The 19,725-nt window shown below is 38.6% G+C and overlaps 1 protein-coding gene across 1 annotated transcript in view; it reads left to right on the forward strand.

The window, feature by feature from the left end:
• Nucleotides 1–19,725, forward strand: part of syn2b (synapsin IIb) — a 407,986-nt gene that overhangs the window by 347,464 nt on the left and 40,797 nt on the right. The window contains exons 6-8 of the mRNA XM_072280332.1: nucleotides 6,466–6,528; nucleotides 7,088–7,230; nucleotides 11,057–11,131. Coding sequence (XP_072136433.1) covers nucleotides 6,466–6,528; nucleotides 7,088–7,230; nucleotides 11,057–11,131 — 281 coding nt within the window. The remainder of the gene's footprint in view (nucleotides 1–6,465; nucleotides 6,529–7,087; nucleotides 7,231–11,056; nucleotides 11,132–19,725) is intronic.

Here is a 19,725-nt window from a genome sequence, read left to right on the forward strand (position 1 = left end):
GAGGATTTGAGTACAGGAGCAGGGAGGTACTACTGCAGTTGTACAAGGCCTTGGTGAGACCACACCTGGAGTATTGTGTGCAGTTTTGGTCCCCTAATCTGAGGAAAGACATCCTTGCCATAGAGGGAGTACAGAGAAGGTTCACCAGATTGATTCCTGGGATGGCAGGACTTTCATATGAAGAAAGAATGGATGAACTGGGCTTGTACTCGTTGGAATTTAGAAGATTGAGGGGTGATCTGATTGAAACGTATAAGATCCTCAAGGGATTGGACAGGCTAGATGCAGGAAGATTGTTCCCGATGTTGGGGAAGTCCAGAACGAGGGGTCACAGTTTGAGGATAGAGGGGAAGCCTTTTAGGACCGAGATTAGGAAAAACTTCTTCACACAGAGAGTGGTGAATCTGTGGAATTCTCTGCCACAGGAAACAGTTGAGGCCAGTTCATTGGCTATATTTAAGAGGGAGTTAGATATGGCCCTTGTGGCTACGGGGGTCAGGGGGTATGGAGGGAAGGCTGGGGCGGTGTTCTGAATTGGATGATCAGCCATGATCATAATAAATGGCGGTGCAGGCTCGAAGGGCCGAATGGCCTACTCCTGCACCTATTTTCTATGTTTCTATGATCCACTCAAATTTATTGCTTGTAATGGCACCACTGAAAAGCACATTGTGAATCTTGTAGGGTAAATATTTTAGAAAGGCAATGTCAGGGGCAGTATGATCTGAAACCAAACCTGAAGCAATGCGAGGAATATCCTTTATTACTATATCACAGGATTTTTTTGTTTTGTCTCAATGGTCTACTAATAAATAATCAAGAGCATTCTATCTGGCTGCATTACTGTTTGGTATCCTGGGGTTGGGGTAGGAGGTGTTGCTGCTGCGCAGGATCAAAAGAACCTGCAGAAAGTTGTGAACTCAGTTAGTTTCATCATGGGCACTAGCCTCCATAGCATCCAGGATATCTTCAAGGAGCGATGCCTCAAAAAGGTGATATCCATCATTAAGGATCCCCGTCATCTCATGGCTACCATCAGGAAGGAGGTACAGGAGCCTGAAAGCACACACTCAATGATTCAGGAACAGCTTCATTCCCTCTGCCATCAGATTTCTGAATGGACATTGAACCCATGAACACTACAGTACCTCAGTACTTTTTGACCTACTTATTTAACTACTTAATATATATTTACTAACTGTGATTCACAGATTTTATTATGTATTGCAATGTACTGCCACTGCAAAAAACAACAAATTTCACAAAATATGCTGGTGATATTAAAACTGATTCTGATGTGCAGAACTAAGCAGTAGATCACTTTTGATGCTAAGCATAAGAGTAGATATCCTGGAAGTGAGGACACAAAGCACAACAGCAAGCAAAGCAGAATCAGAGAAGCAAGAAAGATAATCAATTTGCTTTCCATAACACAGCATATCAAAGTGACTCTGATGGGAATTGCCACATAATAGGCAGTCAAAAGGATGTTTTCTAAATGAGTAACACTGTACAATCAGTATGAAATCTATTTGTTATGAAGACAAAGCAATAGATGTGGAGATAGAACATTGACATCGTATGAACAATGATTGATAGATCTGTTAGGTAATAATAACTGACTTATCTGTTAGGTTGCAGAATATTTTGTATTATCTTTAATTTTCTGCATGGCCCCTTCATTTATGTGCTTATTATGGTAGTCTGACTGATTAAAGTAAATGATTGTGTAACTTGGCATCTTGTCTGTTCATTTATTCCATGACTGATAACACTGGACATTTTTTTTTCCAAATATGTTGCCTCTTCAGATTTTTTTTGTTTTTGATAGACCGCTTGAAGGTGAACACGAATATAATTTCAGGCTACTGGTATTATGTAAAAACAAGAAATTAACCTTTATTGAATATAATGTGTTTAATTGCACAACGGTGCTGACACTTTGCAATAGTTCAACTAAACTAAAAATGTTTTGTTAATGATTTTTGCTTGTACTCAGTGTCTGAGCGTTGGACTTAAGTGTCCAACAATTATCAACCAGCATTGATGAACTCCTGTTGCCCTGATACCATTTCTTCATGATTGCAATGTCCTGGTGAAACCCTTCACCATGCTTGTCACTGACAGCATCAGAATTTGCAGGGAAGAAGTCAAAATGGGAATGCAGGAAATGAATCTTTAGTGACTTGTTGCACTTCATGGTTTTGTATGCTTGAAGCATGTTGTCAACAAGCTGGACATGGTTTGGTGCTCTATAGTTGACAAGAAAATTTTCAGCAACATCTTTAAATGCCTTCCATGCATTAGAATTTCTTCAGTTGCCTGTCATTGATGGCCTGTATAATTCGTTGCCAACAAAAATGCCTTCCTAAGTTTTGGCATCAGTTATTCTGGGAAACATCTGTCTCAAATATCAAAATGCTTCACAGAAATTTATAGCCTTTCTAAAAGCCTGTCCTACCATGCAGCACAAAAAAAAGAAAATTTGCAGATGCTGGAAATCCAAGCAACACACGCAAAATATGGAGCAGCTCAGCAGGTCAGGCAGCATCTATGGACAAGAGACCCTTCAGCAAGACTGGAGAAAAAAAGATGAGGAGTAGGGTAAAAGGTGGGGGGAGGGGAGGGAGAAACACATGATCATAGGTGAAACGGGGGGGGTGGGAGGAAGGATGAAATAAAGAGCTGGGAAGTTGATTGGTGAAGTGCAGACTGCCAACATCCACAACTCTACTGACTCCTGAAGGTAGTGCTCAAGTACATGACAAGCAAAAGTACAAGCAAATAAAGCAAAAGAGCTACTATGACAGACATACAATACAGTTGCCAGATCTACATACAGGTGAAAATATCAGAATACAGAGAGGGGACACTTGGCAACCAGCTGTGGTTGTGAACAGATATCAGCAACCAAGATCCTTCATAGTTTGCACGCCGGATGGAAGAGTCTACAGGAGGAACGGGAAGCATCTGCTGAAGACAGGCGAGAATGAGTTTCCACGTACAGATGCACAGGACATTTCCACAGATACAGACATAGAAACAAATGACACCAAGAATGATGCAGACCCCAAAGACACAGAGGTCACTCGAGAGACTGACACTGATGAAGGACAAGCACAGTCACAGTTGTATCACACACGGTCTGGGAGACAAGTCAAGCTTCCAGCTAGATACAGAGACTAGACATACAGTTTGAGGCAAAGTCACACATGTTATAAGTTCCAAGGTGTGAAATAAAAGGTTTATTAGTCTATGTTAGTAAATGAAAATACACTGCTGTTAGTACTGTAAAATACAATGCAGAATACAGTACAAGAAGGTAAGATTTTTTTAGTTTATGTCAGAGTTATTGCACTGTTAAGAAGGGCACACCTAGAGGCATTGTTTTAGTAATTCACAGTGTTGTAAAAAAAATCTTGAGAAGGGGGATGTAATGTATTGTGTGAGTATTCGTAGTATCAGAGTGCGTATGACGTCAGGACGTGGAAGCAGGGTTTAAAAAAATGGAAGTCTGGTGAATAAAGGTTGGCTGTTCAATCTACACCGGTGTCCGAGTCACATAAATATTACACAGGGCTGGAGAAGGGGGAATCTGATAGGAGAGGACAGAAAGCCAAGGAAGAAAGAAAAGTGGGGAGGAGCACCAGAGGGAGGCGATGGGCAGGCAAGGAGATAAGGTGAGCGAGGGATACATTACTCTGGTAGCAGGTCTGGGTAAGCACGTGGTCAAAGAGTTGGAGGGCCACAGAGATCACAGAGGAGGAGCAGTGAGAGAGGGTTTCTCTGAATTCCCATTGAAGGGAAGATTTAAACTTCTTCAGGGTAGGCATCCCTGGAGGAGACTTCACGGTGTAGTAATTCAATCACAAACAAGAGAAAATCTGCAGATGCTGGAAATCCAAGCAACACACACAAAATGCTGGAGGAACTCAGCAGGCCAGGCAGCATCTATGGAAAAGAGTACAGTTGACATTTCAAGCTGTTTCTTTCATCAATCAACTTCCCAGCTCTTTACTTCACCCCTCCCCCTCCTAGTTTCCATCTATCACCTTTGTTTTAAAGAGATGATATTGTTCCTAAAACCTAAAAGTGTTAGTTTCCCCTCACAGATACCATCCCATACTTAGCAAATCTTGAGGTTACATTGAGTAGGTAATTAGAAACAGCACATGGGAGGGAGGATGTGTTTCCAGAGTCAGGATCCATAATCACCTGGCTGAAGAGTCTCAGGTTCAAGAACTGTTGGGCCACTTTTAAATGAAGGCAGCATGTTCACCATTAAGAGAATGTACAACATAAACGTAAGATCTTCCGAGAGTGCTGCAGAGATATAGTATCTGTATGCCTTCCATTTAAGCTCATATTATTATTATTGGTTATGTCAGATTGAGTTGAATTGACTTTATTTCTTATATCCTTCACATACATGAGGAGTAAAAATCTTTACATTACATCTCCATCTAAATGTGCAATGTGCAGATTATGGTAATTTGCAACAAAAAGTATGTACTGTAAGGTATACAACAGAACAGTCAATATAGCTTAGAAACACAATTAATCAGTCTGATGGCCTGGTGGAAGAAGCTGTCCCAGAGTCTGTTGGTCCTGACTATTATGCTGCGGTACCGTTTCCCAGATGGTAGCAGCTGAAACAGTTTGTGGTTGGGGTGACTCGGGTCCCCAATGATCCTTCGGACCCTTTTTACACACCTATCACTGTAAATATCCTGAATAGTGGGAAGTTCACATCCACAGATGTGCTGGGCTGTCCGCACCACTCTCTGCAGAGTCCTGCGATTGAGGGAAGTACAGTTCCCATACCAGGCAGTGATACAGGTCAGTCAGGATGCTCTCAATTGTGCCCCTGAATAGCAATGTTGCTTCCAGCCTCCAAATTAAGTGAGTTCTTTTCTGTTAAATGGCAAGGCTCAAGAGTTTTTGGATTTAATTTGGTTATTTGCAAAATCAGAACACTGTATCAATCTGAATACTGCACCTCAAATACAGATACGGCATACTTTTCATTGGATCCCTGAGGAACTAATATGTAGGCTTATCACGGGATTGTCCGGAATGAATTAACCTGCCCATTACTACTGGAAAAGAACAGAGATAGGCACTCAGATATTTGACTGGTTAAATAATTAGCTGACTGGACTTAAACATTCAGACATATCACCTGTGATGACTAACAGGAGCTCTCAGATCTCAGAAGTGAAACATTAGGCTGTAACCAGCTGTACCAGTAAATATAATAACTTGTATTGTTAGCCAGACTTGAGTGGGTTTGGAACTTTCAGCACAGAATTATAAGGCTACTGTAAATTTAGCTGCTGTGCTATAAAAGATGAAGAACAAGAGTGGTTTGCAATGGCTGGTTTGAAGACCTAGTTTCTTTACAGTAATTTTGATGTAATTATGAACATATTTATCTTGAAAATAATTTAAAGATATTTTGATTGTATGTATTGCCCTTTGGAATAGGAAGCAGACCTGAAAATTGATATGTGCCCAAAAAGAAAGGTACATCGTCACTGGGGGTCATGACAATATCCGTTTTAGAAATTGTCCCATTTCTGATACTGTGTGTTCCTAGGTGGACAATGAGGGAAGGAATCAAATGAAAATCTATCCTTGGTACCTCAATGATTTCCACTTGGGCCTAACACCCAAACAAGGATAATTGGGATGATTTCTTGCAAAAAATTGTTTCTTAACATTATTGTTGGAGCTCTGAGCTAAGATATTCATCCATTTGAATTAATTCTAAGTCATGGCAATGCAATGCAGTTGCTTGCCTTCATAGGCAGGTACTGAGTATAAGAATTGAGATATCACATTGCAGCTTTACAAGACCACACTTCCATACATGTATTGTGTGCACTTCTGGTCACGACACTATCTGTTCGGAAGGGAATCACCAAAAAGGTTTTTGTTACAAGGGTGGAGGGGGGGTTGTTTTCACTGGAATACAGAAGACATAGAGGTTTATAAGATTATGAGGGGAATACACAGGAAAGATAGTCACAGTCATTTTTCAATGGTAGGGGAGTCTAAAACTAGAGGACATATGAAGATAAGGTTAATCCCACAAAGAGGGTGGTGCGTGTTTGGAGCATTATGTCAGAGGAGGTAGTAGAGGCAGGTGTGATAACATTAAAAATCATTTGAAAACATACATGGATAGGAAAGGAATAGAGGGATAAGGACCAAATAGAGAAAAATGGGATTAGCTTAGATAAGCATTTCAATAGGCATGGACAAGTCAGGCTGAAGGGTCTGTTTCTGCTTTGTACAACTCTCTGACTCCCCTTATAGAGGTAATTATGAACAGGACTCGATGTTCTTGAGAATATTGAAATAGTACTTTTTTTATATAATACACAATATGTTCCAATAAAGCATGTTGTGAATATAAATGAAATCTAATAAATCTGTTGGGAATATTTTCTGTGTTTTCAGTTAACCATGCCAACATTCCCTGTTGTTGTGAAGATTGGGCATGCTCACTCAGGCATGGGAAAGGTAACTAATCTTGTACTGTTAATCAACCTAACACTTAGCATTAAATTAATACTGTGTCAAAATGACTGGGTTGAACAGAAAGATTCACCTAAAAATTTAATTTGGATATTCTCACTGCTTCCCAGTAATGCTGTGTTGCTCAATTGTGGGGCCATGGGGCTGCATTTCCTTCTTGTCAATTATTGCACTCTGTTTACAGTTCGATGACCAAGTGCCTGAAGGGTTAGGAAATTGTTTGCAACTTTGAACAGAGTTCTTTTAAAACTGTAATTTATGCATTGTATATTGAGTTATGGAATAGAATCACAATAAAGGTACTTGCGAAATTAATTTTAAAATTCTCATTAAATTTTAATTTGATTTGAAATTCAGAAGTTTATTTCAAACTGTACTTTGTTTTTCATGCACTGTTGAATTATGCAATGGGTGGGCACTTGAGGAAATTTATTTAATCAATCATATTAAATAAAATGTAACATTTCAGCAGATCCACTTCATCTGTTTCTCTTTTTTTCTCTTCTACCTTTCCCCCATGCTACCTTCTTCTGGATGGCACCAGGTGAAAGTAGAAAACCACTACGATTTTCAGGATATAGCAAGTGTTGTAGCCTTGGCAAACACCTACGCCACAACAGAACCCTTCATAGACTCCAAATATGATATAAGGATTCAAAAAATAGGCAGTAATTACAAGGCTTACATGTGAGCAAACCTTATTAACTGAAAGCACTTACTGTAATAATAATATTTTCAAATGGCTTTGTACTTACGTTCATTAATTAGAAATCCTCTAACTTTTTTGTGTATCCTTACTGTTTTACCGATTATTTTCCAAATCAGGTGTAATGGTAACACTTTGAGTACATTCCCCACCTGCCTTATGGGCAGGTGAGTGCCATGTTTAATGAGCTGCTATTGGCAAAATATTTAATTAAAGACTCCACATCTTTCATAATTTCCACTTTAACTTAGAAGTGTTTGTTGCAGACAACACAATTAAACAAGCTGCGCTTTCTGGGCTTATTCAGTATTCCACTAATTATACCTGCAATAGTTTATAAGGCTGGTGTGAATTAATGAAGGCTGGTGTGAATTAATTAATTAACTTCTGGTGTTTGGCTTTTCTTTGACAATATCACACTGGAGAAAAAGTATATGGGCAAACAAAAATAATGTTCTTACTTTTCTTGATATACTCCTTTTGTTACCGAGATAAAAATCATGAGACTAAAACATTCTCCCAATAGCTACCCTAATATATTTTGATTGAATAAGTATATTCAAGATTATGGTCATCTACCTACAGGAAATTTATCAATAAGATTGAAAGAGTACAGAGAAATTTTACAAGGATGTTGCTAGGAATTGTGGAACTTGTTATAGAAACATAGAAAATAGATGCAGGAGTAGGCCATTCGGCCCTTCGAGCCTGCACGGCCATTCAGTATGATCATGGCTGATCATCCAACTCAGAACCCTGTACCAGCCTTCCCTCCGTACCCCCTGATCCCTTTAGCCACAGGGGCCATATCTAACTCCCTCTTAAATATAGCCAATGAACTGGCCTCAACTGTTTCCTGTGGCAGAAAATTCCACAGATTCACCACTCTCTGTGTGAAGAAGTTTTTCCTCATCTCAGTCCTAAAAGGCTTCCCCTTCATCCTCAAACTGTGACCCCTCGTTCTGGACTTCCCCAATATCGGGCACAATCTTCCTGCATCTAGCCTGTCCAATCCCTTTAGGATTTTATACGTTTCAATAAGATCCCCCCTCAATCTTCTAAATTCCAACAAGTATAAGCCTAGTCGATCCAGTCTTTCCTCATATGAAAGTCCTGCCATCCCAGGAATCAATCTGGTGAACCTACTTTGCACTCCCTCTATGGCAAGAATGTCTTTCCTCAGATTAGGGGACCAAAACTGCACACAATACTCCAGGTGTGGTCTCACCAAGGCCTTGTACAACTGCAGAAGTACCTCCCTGCTCCTGTACTCGAATCCTCTTGCTATAAATGCCAGCATACCATTCGCCTTTTTCACCACCTGCTGTACCTGCATGCCCACTTTCAATGACTGGTGTATAATGACACCCAGGTCTCGTTGCACCTCCCCTTTTCCTAATCGGCCACCATTCAGATAATAATCTGTTTTCCTGTTTTTGCCACCAAAGTGGATAACCTCACATTTATCCACATTAAATTGCATCTGCCATGAATTTGCCCACTCACCTAACCTATCCAAGTCACCCTGCATCCTCTTAGCATCCTCCTCACAGCTAACACTGCTGTCCAGCTTCATGTCATCCGCAAACTTGGAGATGCTGCATTTAATTCCCTCATCTAAGTCATAAATATATATTGTAAACAACTGGGGTCCCAGCACTGAGCCTTGTGGTACCCCACTAGTCACTGCCTGCCATTCTGAAAAGGTCCCGTTTATTCCCACTCTTTGCTTCCTGTCTGCCAACCAATTCTCTATCCACATCAATACCTTACCCCCAATACCATGTGCTTTAAGTTTGCACACTAATCTCCTGTGTGGGACCTTGTCAAAAGCCTTTTGAAAATCCAAATATACCACATCCACTGGTTCTCCCCTATCCACTCTACTAGTTACATCCTCAAAAAATTCTATGAGATTCGTCAGACATGATTTTCCTTTCACAAATCCATGCTGGGAAAGGTCAAATAGGATATGACTTTATTCCCTGGAGTGTGGGAAAATAAAGGGAAATTTGATAGAGGTATACAAAACTATGAGGGGTATAGGTAGGATAAATGCAAGCATGCTTTTTCCGCTAAGGTTAGGTAAGATCAGAGGTCATAGGTTAAGGGTGAAAAGTGAAATATTTCAGAGAAGTTTGAACAAGAACATCGATTAGAGGGGAATGGAGGCTATGGTCCAGGTCCAGATCAATAAGACTAGGCAGAATAACATTTGGGCACAAACTAGCTTGACCGAAGGTCCTGTTTCTGTGCTGTTGTAACCTATTACATTTCGTACTTCATGTGCTTTGCATGGAATTGTATTAAACAATTGATATGCAATGCACATTCTTTGCATTTTAAAATCTATCAAAAAATATTTCAAATTTCATCTTGTACATATTTTTGATTTTATCCAATATGTTTCTCATGTTTATCCATGCAGGATATTTATTATTTTTGTTATCAGTCTGTACAATCTTTTGAAATAATCCATAGAAATTGCACACATAAATATTTCTTTGCTGCCACAACTTAATAATTAATGCAATTGCTTTACTAAAATTCAATTTACTTCAAGATATAATCCAATAGGTAAGCACAAATGCCCAAATAAATACAAATTAAATCTGGCAGCTACAAATTCAAGGTTGATTTAAAAAGATAATGGGTATTGCTGCTTGGCTGTTTCAAGTGACTGTCCATTTTAAATGCAGGTGGTTTAAGAGCTGAGAACTGAACCTAAAATAAATATCAAGTGGTAAGGTAACCTGATGGTAGAAATCCAGAGGTCTGGACAAATGATCTGGGAATATTAATTCATAATCCTACCATGTCAACTGAGGAACTTAAATTCAATTTAAGAAATCTGAAAAAAACTAATATCTACAACAATGAGCTTCCAACTACTTCTCCAGCACACTATATAGCATGCTTCACTTGAAATAATTTGGTTGGACCACTTCTTTGCTTTTTATTCTCATTTAAATTAGCCAGAAATCTATTTCACAACTTTAATTAATATCTGAACTAGCACCTGTTTATTAACTGTTGGCTGTCAACTAACTACAGTTGCACAAATTTGCAAGTTAAAAAAGTGGGGAAAACATGTAATCTAACTACTGGTGCTTAACCAAGCCTATCAGTGAATTCTTACCCAGATCAAATTGTCATTTTAGAAAATCTGTTTTCATTCGATTCCTACCTGATTATATTATCATTTCACCTGGTGCAGATTTTCTCTATTGGAATCTGTCAATCTGAAATAGTAATTCATACAACAGGAATATTTGAAAAAGAGTTTCTAAATATAGCCAAATATATTACATTTTTACTGTAATGGAATTAAGGCAAAGGTATAATTTGCAAATAATAATTTCTGTCATAGCTCATTACTACTTACTGAGTTGTCTGTTCCTCTAGCTGCAGGTCTGCAAGAGAAATAGAAAATATAACAAAATATTACTTTCCTTATGTTTGCAAGGAATAATAACTATTTAAGTAAGCGATCAGTTCAGACTGTTCAATTATGAAACTGAATTCTGGATGTGAATTTAAACAATGAACAAAGCTGCAATAGTTTTAGTTTCGTCATTCTACAGAGTGTTGTGAAGATTGGGCATTACACTCAGATCATGTTCAAAATGTAAATGACTATTTGATTAATTAAATGGGCTACAAAAATGCCATCCCATCTGTGAAGTGGTCATTGCATGTAAATTAAGATTAATCATATTTAGAAGACATGCTAATATCTGATTAAACTACAGAAGCATTGAGAAATAAAACCACATATGCCAATTGTAATTTATTTATCCTTCCTAGGAGAACATCAATATCTGGAAATTGGAAAACAAACACTGGATCAGCCATGCTTGAACAGATTGCAATGACAGAAAGGTGAGTATATGACAGAGGCAAACAACATCATAGTCAAGACCTCAATATTCCTGTAGAGCTATAGTTAACGGAATGGGGAAAGCATCTCATCAAGTCTTGGCTTCAATGGTGGGGTTGGGAAAAGGTTTAGGCCAAGGACCAGATTAAGGATTAAGTAAATAGGTGATCAATCAGGGGAAATTCTTGAGATTCTTCAAGGGCCTTGTTGGGTCATGGGAGTGGATACTGGTTGTTGCAAGATGGACTTTAAGAGATTGACAAAAATCACTTTTGGGACAATATTATCCAACATCTGACAAAACAATACAAAAGGAACCTTTCACAGGGAATAATGTCACTCTGATGTGAATTTATACCAGGTTTTACATGTTCTGAAAAATTTTGAAGTGTACTGCAAAATAACTCATAAATAATTGTTATCACATCTCACTACACAAATATTGTATATCAGTTATTAAAAAAGTCCAACTTGTGCTTGAATTTCAAGTCATTTATCTCTGATTCAGTTTGGTGTCATTTAGAACTAATATGGTCCTGCACACAGTGAAGTGAGTACATTAGTCTGGCTTTTTGATTATCTGCATGGCAATAGTAGTATTTTATGTTGTTTAAGTCTATTTGCATGTTAGCTTTATTAAGACCTCTATTTTTAAAGAGAAATATTTAAAAGAGCACCACAGGAAGTTTTACAAGCTTTGTTTTTTTACACCTGTCGAAATGAGAGAAAAATATTTTTAATTGTTAAAAAATTTCTTCGTTATTTTTGTGCTATCTTTCTGTTGTATCTTTAAAATTCTTTTCAGAATGTCTTTAACTCTTTAAGGCAAGGTAATATGTCTCAAATGTAGCATTTAGTCACCAGCGCTGAGTTATTTGTAAGAAGATGTACCAAGGAATATAATTGGAGTTGTCAGAAATCAGTCTTCCGACCCCAGAACTTCACTGGAGGTAGTGTTCTAGGTCAGTTGGATAACCAGTGATTTCCTTTCCGTGTAAGGTTGGAAGTAGGCATAATTGCTAACAGTTAGACAATTCCATTTGCAACTCAACGAAACAGTCCATGTCTGCATGAAGTAAATCCAGGACAATGTTAAGACATATGCTGATAAGTAACAAGCAATAGTTATGCTATAGAGATGCCAGGGAATAACCAGTATCAATAGAGAGGATCTAACCATCTACTCTTGGATTTCAATTACCAGCACTGTCATGGGGGTCACTATTGACCTGAAACAAGTGAACAGGCCGTATAAATACTGTAGCTACAAGAACAAGTGTGAGGCTGAATCTCTTGTGGCATGTAATGGCCTGCTGTCATCACAAGACCTTTCCAGCAGCAGCAAGTCACAAGTCAGGATGAAATTCAATTCTCACCACTTACCTGGATGTACCTAGCACTAACAACTCTCGAGTGAGTCAACATTATCCAGGACAATGCAGCTCACTTAATTGACATATCACTAACCGCCCTAATTTTTCAATCCCTCCACTGCTGCTATACAATGTCTGTAGAGAGTACTGGTACCAGTTTATTAGTATTGTCTACAGGATGCACTGCAGTTAATTACTATGTCTGCTCTAAGAACACTTCGTAAACCCATGTCCTCTGTCACCAAAAACATCAAAGGCATCAAGGCAGCTGTGGAGGCCAAGTCATTGGGTATATTTAAGGCAGAAGTTGATCAGTTCTTGATTACTCAGGGCATGAAGGGATATGGGGAGAAGGCAGGATATTGGGGCCGAGAGGAAAATGAATAAGCTATGATAAAATGGCAGAGCTGACGCGATGGGCCAAATGCCCTAATGGTCTCATAGCGGCAGGTATAGGGAAACACCACCACCTACATGTTCTCCTCCAAGTCAAATGCTATCCTGATTTGCAATCATCAGTCGTTAATCATCTTTGGATCCAAATCCTGGGACTCCCTGCCCAACAGCACAATCAGAGTACTCAGCCTACCAATTGAAAGATAATTAAGAATGGTCAATAAATATTGGGCATGCCTACAACACTGAAATCCTAAATATTAATTCAAAAACATCCAAGTAGGCATTTATGTTTCCTGAGACCAGCTGTAGTTGTCCTTTTTGAGAGTGCAGGACAATGGTCCCTGTGGACTGAGCATGTGTACATACTGTAAAGCCAAGTAATGTGATGATAATGGTACTGTAGTAGATGCAATAGCAGTCACGCGGACTCGAAACATCTACGAATGACCAATGTAAAGGAACCGGTTCAGAGTTTCATTATTTATAAGTTCATCTACAGTTAACTTGGAACTTAAGGACTGGACTCTACTATTGTCAACATCATAATTGCTCTTGCTGCCTGTTGTCCTTTCCTGTATGAAGATGTCTGTACCATGCTGTACACAGAAATTTGATGCAGTACAACTAGCATTTTCAATGATTTGTTCACAAAAGAAACGAGCACCTAATTTGACTACATTGACTCCTTTGCTGCCGTTTGTCACTTTAATATATGGAAATTACGTCAATGGTTATACAGTAGGTGGATGGATGGAAGGGTCAAAAGACAAAAAATGTTGGAAATAACTCAGAAAAAGTGTAGCTCCAGTGATTGATGTTCATGGATCCTTGTGGATGGTTTTCTCCCAGTATGCCCAATGTAGTGACAAGTCCTCCTCCCTACATCTCAGTCGGGTTTCTGTAATGATGACCAATCAACTGATTGATTAAGTATAAACTATAAAGGCCAAGCATTCAGAGGCAACACCAAAAGTGAACAGCACACTGATGATGTTTCCTCATTCGGTGACGAAATTTTCACAAAAGGATTGTCAAGATCGGAGAACAACTTAACTCAAAAAATATTAAAATAATTCAAAAGCAGAAACTGCTTACACTTCAAATTCTAAGTTACAGCACAATTTAAAAGTGGTTCTTATATCCTATAATTTTAAAAAAACAGCTACTGAGGATCAGTCAATATTAAATATTCCTCTTGTTTAGATCAGAAACAGATGTCAGTTGACAAACATAAAAGTATAGGTTTTCCCAGCACTCCAATCCATTGAGTTCTTCCAGCAGGCTGTGAGTTTCAATCAACTGAAACATTTTCCTTTAAGGTTATGTACATGTATTCCTTTTGCTTGCTTAGTTAGGGGATCATATTTCATAGTGGATTTACTCCCTAATCTTGGAACATCAGAACATTTGTCAGTTTCAGAATATATCCCCTGTTAGTTTCCTAATCTGTAAACTGCTTTAATTCATTTGTCGGCTATAGAATCTCTGATAATTTAAAGAGTTATTCAGGATAGCTTCATTATTATTCCTGCACTGAAGAGAAACTGCAGCACTTGAAATACATTAATGAGAATACTTGAGAAAGTAATAACACAGCAAATATCCATTGCAGAAGGTCAATTAGGACTTGTTAATTGGTTGAAGAACTCATTTTGAAACTTGAGCAATTATTTCCCAAGTTTTGACTCTGTGTGACAGCCTTTGTATCTGCCGCAGTACCATTATCATCACATTACTTGGCTTTATGTTCACCTGCTCACTCCACAGGGAACATTGTCCTGGACATCCAAGAAGGGCAACTCTAGATAGGCTCAGAAAATGTAAATGCATTCCATCCCTGCAACATGATATACTTTGGATGGGGGATATACACACACAAGGCTAGCACGTCCAAAACAATATAGAAGCAGCTCTGGAGTCGTCAAAGCTAAGCATGCCAAAGTCCTCACAAAGTTCCTATAAAGTTAAATAATAACAGTCCTGAATTTGAATTTACATTTTGGCTTCTTTAAGCAAACGTCTGTCCGTCTCTTGTGGAGTGAGTTCATAGAAGGCAGGAGCATTGCGTGTGCTGGGTCTTTCCCCAATCAAACTCATGCAGAAACAAAATTCTGTGATGCTAGCAGTTTGAAATAGAAATAGCAAATGCTGAGAACATGCTGCAAGTCAGGGGGGAGTTATGGAAGTAGAAATATAATCAAAAGGCAGAGAGTTCAGGAACCTGGTGGAACCTAGATGCACATGTCTACCTGTAGAATCCAGAGGCACTCCACAAGTTGCTGAGCCAAGGAGCTTCTTGGCTGTTCAACTATATACTCATCGTAGCTGGTACATTTATAGAATGCTGTCCATAGGGTCATTCTCCTCCATTTAAAATGCATGTTCAGGTAAACTTTACTTTTTATTTCAATGTATGTTTAGTTTTAAATAAATGTATCTACTATATTTGTCATAACTTGTTCTTTTAGATTTGTTTTGATGATTAAAAACTTTAAGAAACGGTAAAGGGCAAGCTTAGCCACTCTTATGGCCTTATGGAGGGGTTGAAAGGGTGACCTCAGCCTCACAACCAGAAAAAAATTAGATTCAGAGAAGTACAGCACAGAAGCAGGCCCTTTGACCCACCTAGACCATGCCGAAACAATTTAAACTGCCTACTCCCATCGACCGGCACAGGAACCATAGCCCTCCATATTCCTACCAAATTACGCTTAAACATTGGAATCGAGCTCACATGCACCACTTGTGCTGGCAGCTCATCCCACACTCACGATCCTCTGAGTGAAGAAGTTGTCCCTCATGTTCCCCTTAAACTTCTCACCTTTCACCCTTAACCCATGTCCTCTTGTTGTAGTCTCTCCCAATCTCAGTGGAGAACCTTGGGGATACTGTGTGCAAACAACAGGAATTCTGTAGATGCTGGAAATTCAAGCAACACACATCAAAGTTGCTGGTGAACGCAGCAGGCCAGGCAGCATCTGTAGGAAGAGGTGCAGTCGACGTTTCAGGCCGAGACCCTTCGTCCTGAAACGTCAACTGCACCTCTTCCTACAGATGCAGCCTGGCCGGATACTGTGTGCAGTACAGTAGGGAATTCAAAAAGATCAGCTCAAGTTAGTTAAGTTTTGTAACATCGAACTATTTGGAAGGAAAGCATGGAGAGTCCAGAATGCAAGTCTAACTTCATTTTTATTTTAAGCAATTCACTTATTTTTACGTAAAACCCGCAATTAATTATTTAAATAAACAGTATATTTATAATATTACTCAAATACTACTGAAATATTAAATACATAACAAAGTTGGGGTCACATTTCAGGCTGATAGCCTTTTATCTGAAAATTCAAACGAATCTCTGTATCCCAGTCCAACTTTTATTCCAACATCGTCCAGGCTCTAGGGGGCACTATTACTGTTGGACAAAATATAAAAGACATCATTGTGAATTAAAGGTTTTTTTTTGTTTTGCCAAGTGTAATAATAATCTTTTTTCAGGAAATGTTTTAATGTGCAGCATATCTTAAATAAAAAAACATTATTTATGAACCTTTTAAAATGAGTTAGTACCCAAAACGGAAGAGAATAGTTAAGGATGGTGACTATCTATGTCACAGTGTAGATAAGGGGAGTGAATGATCAGCATTGGTATAAACTGATGGTTGACATCCAAAGATCATCTCAGCAAAGAACCGAACAAGCACTTAAAAGATAAATGATCTGGGACAAGCCCAGTATGAACGGAAATGTGCGCAGGTAGAGCAAATAAAAGGAAAAATAAAAATCATAAATACACAATAAAAGAAGAAATTGGAAGGAATTCATGCCAACTTCACTAATACCCATTACTTTTCTTTGAATTGTATCAACAGGCTTATTTCCCTCCTAGTTTCCATTTCTGTAAATCTAATTAAGTCACTAATCAGACTTTTGTCTTTTTGAGGATGCCAATAAGCATGATTGTTTATAAATCAGATTCCCAGCGCATGTTTAGATTTTTCTTCTGTTTCCTTTCTTATGATAAATACAGACTTTTGATATGCATTCCATCCACAGCCAAGTGTCAGAGCCAGAAATCAGTGTAGTTGCTATTACTAAAAGCAAGTTCTTGCAAAGCTGGAAGGACTGAAGGTAATTAAGTCACTTTGACCTGATGGACTACACCTCAGAGCTCTGAAAGAGGTAGCTGAAGAGATTTTGGAGGCATTAGTAATGATCTTACAAGCATCGCTCAATTCTAGAATGGTTCTATAGGACTGGAAAATGGAAAAATATCACTCCACTCACCCTAAAGAAGAGAGGTAGGTAAAAGTCAGGAAATAATAAGCTAGTCATCTTGATTTCAATGGTTGGAAGATGTTAGAATCTATTATTAAGGATGAAGTTTTGAGATACTTGGAGGTACACTTCCCTTCAAGGGAAATCTTTCCTGACAAATCTGGAATTCTTTGAGGAAATTACAGGGAGGATAGAGAAAGGAGAGTCAGTGAATGTTGTTTACTTGGATTCTCAGAAGGCCTTTAACAAAATGCCACACATGAGGCTGCTAAACAAGACCCCATGGTAATACAGGAAAGATACCAACGTTGACAAAAGCTTGGCTGACTGGCAGAAGGAAAATGTGGGAATAAAGAGCATCTTTTCTGGTTGGATGCCAGTGACCAGTGGTGTTCTACAGGGGTCAGTGTTGAGTCCACTATTTTTCACATTACATGTTAATGGATGACAGAATTGGTGGATTTCTGGTCCAGTTTGCGGATAATACAAAGATGGCGCAGGTAGTGTTGAGGAACCAGGGAGTCTGCTGAAGGACTTGATTAGGAGAATAGGAAGAGAAGTGGCAGATGGAATACAGTGTAGGGAAGTGTATGATCAAGCATTTTGACTAAAGGAATAAAGGCATAATCTGTTTTCTAAACAGAGTGAATTCAGAAATTGAAGGTGAAAAAGTACTTGGGAATTCCAGTGTAGGATTCCCTAAAGGTAAACTTGCAGGTTTACAGTGTTAAACAAGTAGAATGTTAGCATTCATTTCAGGGTGATATAAAATATAAAAGATACAAGATATAAAAGCAAAGATGTAATGCTGAGGTTTTTCAAGGCATTGCTCTGACCACAGTTGGAGTATTGTGAGTAGCTTTGAGCCCCATACCTAACAAAAGATGTACAACAAGATTGGAGACGGTTCAGAGGAAATTTATGCGGATGACCCAGGGAATGAAAGAATTAACATATGAGTGTTTGATGGCTCTGAACCTTACTCACTGGAGTTATGATGAATGAGGGAGTATCCCATTGAAAGCCATCAAATATTCAAAGGCCGAGAGAGAGTGAACATGAACATGGAGAAAATGCTTCCAATAGGGGAAAAGTCTATGGACGAGAGGAAACAGGCTCAGTATAGAAGGATGTCTCTTTAGAACAGAGATGAAGAATAATTTCTTTAGCCAGAGAGTTGTGTATCAGTGGAATTCATTACCACAGACAGCTATGGAGGACAAGTCACTGGGTATGCTTAAAGCAGAGGTTAATCGATTCTTCATTAGTAAGGGTATCAAAGTTTATGGGGAGAAGGCTAAAGAATAAGGTTGGGAAGAAAAATTCTTTGCTGCCACAAAGTTAACAAACTTTACAATACTAAAAATGATTCTGAATTAATCAATCCTGATTGAACGGTTGAGCAGTCTCAATGGACTGAATGGCCAAATACTGTTCTTATGTTTTACAGCTATACTCTTGGCAAAAATCTTACCCCATCTCCACCAACAATACCCCATCCCAGGGGTATGGGGATGGGGACAGAGAGATAGGGAGATAGAGGACAATCAGAGGCACTTGAGGATATTTATATTTTTTCAGTTGCAATTCGAACTGTCATCTTTTTGTTGTTCCATCACGTACTAGTAGTACAACAGTGAAAGCCCTGTTTAATTTTCAGCTATACCTGGGTAATATTGTGGCAGTGGAAGGGCTAAAGGTCTGAAGAGACTTAGAATGTTTAATGCTTCCCATCAGCAATAGCTCAAAAGCCAATATGGAATATGATGAGAAAAGAATAGGCAGAGATGACAAGCACAAGGAAAAAATGGCAGTAATTGTTTAAAATTTGTTAATGGTACATTTATATTCAAACTGATGAATTACCTTAACATTTTTAAAATCTTATTTTGTAAGTAATTATCCTGATGCAAGTCCAATGCTTTGTGTACTTTTAAACTAGATTAACAAAGCAACAAAACATCTGGTTCCAATTTTCTCGAAAATTATGAAAGATTATATGCCATACTCCAATATTACATTGCATAAATGAGGGATAAAGAGTTTTGTAGAGAAACAGTTCAGCTTATATTTACCCCAGAGCATATCCATGAAATTATTATCAGCCCTTCCCATAGCTAAGAAGAAATGTAATATTTCAGAAATCTCAACTTGTTATATCCAACAGTCGTCTCTACCAATTACCTTAAACCTGCAAGCATTTCAGACAAATGTTTCTTTATCAATAATATTTTCTTTCTTGATCAATCATTTTGTATCTCTATGCACTCTGCAGCTTAGTAAAGTAAATTAAGGAAGTTTAATTTGAAAGCTAATCCAAAGTGGTAAAATATACAACTCTGAAGGTAGGTGCCTGCAGTCACATCGTTAACATAATGCTGCCAGAATAGTCAGCAAATACCATTTCTTGTCAGTGCTCCTTTTTAAGTTGTTGGGTTGGGTCATTCTGATGGCCAGCTGGTAGGTCCAAGGGGAATTACCAGCAACTGCAGCACACATGTCAACATCCCTTCAACACACTGGAACATGCTGCAGAGCAGACATAGGCA

Source organism: Mobula birostris, chromosome 16 (genome assembly GCF_030028105.1).
Source record: "Mobula birostris isolate sMobBir1 chromosome 16, sMobBir1.hap1, whole genome shotgun sequence".
Lineage (NCBI taxonomy): Eukaryota > Metazoa > Chordata > Chondrichthyes > Myliobatiformes > Myliobatidae > Mobula > Mobula birostris.